Source organism: Atta colombica, unplaced genomic scaffold (genome assembly GCF_001594045.1).
Source record: "Atta colombica isolate Treedump-2 unplaced genomic scaffold, Acol1.0 scaffold55, whole genome shotgun sequence".
In the NCBI taxonomy this organism is placed as follows: Eukaryota; Metazoa; Arthropoda; class Insecta; order Hymenoptera; family Formicidae; genus Atta; species Atta colombica.
This window is the reverse complement of record NW_017259545.1, coordinates 2747143-2751082: the sequence shown is the minus strand read 5'-3', so window position 1 is coordinate 2751082 and position 3940 is coordinate 2747143. Positions and strand designations below refer to the sequence as shown.

Here is a 3940-nt window from a genome sequence, read left to right as displayed (position 1 = left end):
ATATATAAAATTTAATATTTATACATATAATTATTTGGAACATCCAACAAAATTATTTTTAAATCTGTATCTAGTTAAATTTTTAGAGATACTTCAGCGAAGCCATTCTTTCTGTATAACTTTTATTTCTTATTACCTGTGCATATTTCGAACGAGTTTGCTCAATCCATATTTCCACTCGATGTCCGACTGTGCTTGTATCCGCTGGTAGGTATCGCTCATCATAGCGATCAGGAGATTAATAAGCACTACCACCGACACCAACATATAAATGCCGAAGGTGATCTTGAAGAGGGCGGTAGTCCATTTGGCTTGCGTCAATTCTGTCTTTAATTCTTCGTGTGTCGTCTGACCGAAGATGGCGAAGAACAACAACTCACCCGCGTATATGGGATTCATCTTGACTGTAAATACGCGTTAAACAATATGTTTCGTAAGGTGCTTTGTACATATGCGCGTGAACGAATGCAAAAATTCTCTGCCACTCTGCGCAGAACATGCTAAACGTTGCCACTACCAAATGTCGCAAAGAGAATCGATTCAAGCCATACAGGATATACATATGCTGCGACTCGTACGAATTCTTCATTTTTGCCTGTCGTTAGAAAAAGTCCAAAGCGCCTAAGAAAAATGCGCTTTTGTCTAACGGATTTCTAATTTTAAGCGCATGAAACATAAAAGGAACTAGAGGAGACTTGCGATGTATATTACGTGCAATACTTGTAGAAAAATACTATTGGATTATGAAAAAACTATTGAAACGCGTGTATGTATAATATTCTATTCAAATAGTTTTTCAATTATTTCCAATCATTCTTTCGTGAGTCCAATATTATTTTTCCATAAGGGAATTATCCCGAATATTGCTAATATTTAAGAATATTCCAGACAGCATTGTCTAGAAAACTTCTTTATGTTTTTTTAAATATCTTTTAGACATCTTTATGATGTCTTTATGAAGTCTTTTAGATATGCATGCAGTCTGGGATTTAATAAAGAGATAGATGTGTCTTTAGATAGATGTGTCTTTAGACATTTGCAATATCAGGAATATTTTCATTATGAACCATCCATGTAAATGTTAGTTAAAGTTAATAACTGAGACTTAATCTTAAGATATCTTTTTATGTTGTCTTTCTATGAAAACATTTATAAATTCAATCAAACCATCTCATTTAACTTTAATTAATGTTTACAGTAACGGCTCTCTAATGGAAAATATCGTCGCAATGAATCAATCGAGAGGTACAATCTGCATCCTACGGATGATAACGCGCTATGGTGTCACGGATGAATGATCCAACATTCAATGAAACATCGAGAGCGAGCATGTGACGGGGATTCGTGACAATTCGGCATTCGCAGGCATCATCCGGTCGTGCCATGTGACGGAGAAGGTATAATGTGTTCGGCGGAATTGGCCCATTCTCATATATCTCACAAACAACATCAATTATATGCGTTCCTACGAGATTCACATATCATACGTTGAGAGACGCGTACTTACTTAAATGATTAAATGCTCGGCTGATCGCCGGTGCGCCGAGAATCGCGCGGGGATCCTCTATGATGATCTCGCTCGATCGTCTGTGTCTGCGGTTTACGATTTAAATATTATTCGTGAAGGATGAATATCTTTAGCGCACTTAATCTGTCGTTAAATCTGCTATCTAGTAGGTAATACTGAGCACGGTAGTAGGATGGCCGATAGTATCTTAGTCGCTCGTTTGCTCGTTTTTCGCGCGAAAACTCGTACTCGATAATTTGATCGAAAAATAGCAAAGAGCGACGATAAATCTTTTATGTGGGCGGATTCGAGACTGTCGCTGGTATCGTCGAAGCGTTGGATGCTGTCGGCCCGTTCTCATCTTCGTTCTCATCCTCGTTGCTCTTTTCTTCCTTGTCCTCCTCCTTCTCGGGCTCGTTTCCAGTTAGGATGAGATACTTTTTCCTAATTAAGTCCCAATCCACTACGTTCTCTATTCTGGTCGCGCTATTGAAGGACAGCTGGCTGCCCAGCGGGCTGAGATGCACCACGGAAAGAGTCACGCTATCCTTTGGACGGACCTGACCTTTTTTAACCTTGGCCAACCATTTTGCGCCCATCTTGGACCTGGGCGATAAACGGCTAGCACGCCCGAATCCCATCATGTGCACCAACGAGGGTCGCTTGCGCTTAGCGGTGCGCTGCTTACACAACTTGATGAAGTACACGGTCCAGGTGGTGAGCAAATTTAACGGGGACGGAGCTGTAGTAGTTCTGTAACACGCAATCGCGTTTCCAACACGGAATGCTCCGTTAACCCCCGAATAGCTTAACAGCGAGTTATTTAAGAGACCGATTGAGACCGCGACATACGCAGGCTGTATGTAAAAGCATGTAAAAGCGAACGGCACTGCAATGATTCGTCTTGTAAATGCGAGAACGCTTCAAAGTAATTCTATTTATAACATTGACGTTCCGACCAAATGTGGAAAAAGATAATCGAGCATGCTATTTCGATCGGATCGCGTCGGTTATCTAGCGGTTTATCATATAGCGGATTATTATCGCACGTATATTCGGAGTCGTAAAAGGTCGCGGGCTTACCTGTGCATGTTTCGGATCAGTTTACTGAGTCCATATTTCCACTCAATGTCCGACTGCGCCTGTATCCGTTGATAAGTGTCGCTCATCATAGCGATCAGTAGATTAATCAACACCACTACCGAGACCAACATGTACACTCCGAAGGTCAACTTGAAGAGGACCGAGGTCCACTGTGGCTGATTGTTCTCGACCTTCAACTCGCCGTGGGTTGTTTGACCGAAGACGGCGAAGAATAGATACTCGAAGGCGAGTACCGGATTCATCTTTACTGGAATTACGAGGCACATACACACACACACACAAGATGTTTCTTGGTAGCTCTAAAGGCTTTTTCGTTTTTTTTTTTATAGCTCAATTTCATTGCTTCGTGCCATTACAGGCTACTACTGGTGGATACTCGCTATTTAGTATTACAAATGCGCACGTGAGTATTCCATAAGGTACATAACGATCGAGCGAGCGAGCGAGCGAACGAACAAACGGAATGAACATGCTCATGCATATCTTTTATATAGACTCTGGCCATGCTCTGCAGTTGCGGCTGCGGACTAACGCCGAATGCATGCCATGAATATCTTATTGCAGGCTGTTGTTCATCGTCGAATACGTACTGTCACTCGTCTTTTCAGCCTCGTCGCTCTAATTCGTCTTGCATTTACATCTGACTCAGATGTAATTGCGCTTCCCTTTTTTATTTTTTTTTCTTTCTTTTTTTTTCTCTTTGTCGTCCCGCGCTAAAAGATACTCGCGATGAGATTCTATCGTCGGACTGGCGCGTTTCTATCCAGCGATGCATCTCGCTAATCGGGGGATGCATCCCGATGCCGATGCGCCTTTTCTCAGTACTAATGATCAAACAATGGGAATCATTCCTCGTGCGTTCCATGCTGAATGAGAAAGAGAGGAAGGCGTGGGGTGGATGATTTTGAAACGTATCGCGCGATGCAGTGGATAAAAAGGATGCGACATGCAACTCGAAGATGCGCACCCTCCTCCTTGCTTGTCTGGCTTGCACGACTCCAAAGGCAGACGCAACATGTCGCGCAAAATTTATTTGCATGCAAAGACATGGAGGGAAAGAACGGAAAGATCCTTCTTTTCGTGCTTAATCACTGCTGATAAGAGGAAAAAAAAAGAAAAAAGGGGGGAAACGCACGGAGGGAACGATTCTTTCAGGAATATGGGACATTTCGTAAAATCGATCGAGTCACATAAAAAAAATGACCGTGCGATAAATGCACATCATAAATTGCATATAACATCGTCCACTAGCAAATACGATTCTAACAACTTACAATAATTACAAATATATGATGTAGGTACAGAGAAAACACGCACGTACATACACGC

The 3940-nt window shown here is 41.9% G+C and overlaps 2 protein-coding genes across 3 annotated transcripts in view; both read right to left on the bottom strand.

The window, feature by feature from the left end:
- LOC108691888 overlaps window positions 1-1548 on the bottom strand; it is a 2486-nt gene extending 938 nt beyond the window's left edge. Inside the window, exons 1-2 of the mRNA XM_018199824.1 lie at window positions 1508-1548; window positions 137-404 (exon numbers count right to left, since the gene is read on the bottom strand). Of these exons, the coding sequence (XP_018055313.1) occupies window positions 137-399 (263 nt within the window). The 5' untranslated portion in view covers window positions 400-404; window positions 1508-1548. The remainder of the gene's footprint in view (window positions 1-136; window positions 405-1507) is intronic.
- Window positions 1549-1659: 111 nt separating this feature from the next.
- The window catches only part of LOC108691887 (serine/threonine-protein phosphatase 6 regulatory ankyrin repeat subunit A), a 19019-nt gene continuing 16738 nt past the window's right edge, over window positions 1660-3940 (bottom strand). For both annotated transcript variants that reach the window (XM_018199822.1, XM_018199823.1), the window contains 2 exons: window positions 2591-2858; window positions 1660-2260 (listed from right to left, as the gene is read on the bottom strand). In XM_018199822.1, the coding sequence (XP_018055311.1) occupies window positions 1801-2260; window positions 2591-2858 (728 nt within the window). In that variant the 3' untranslated portion in view covers window positions 1660-1800. The remainder of the gene's footprint in view (window positions 2261-2590; window positions 2859-3940) is intronic.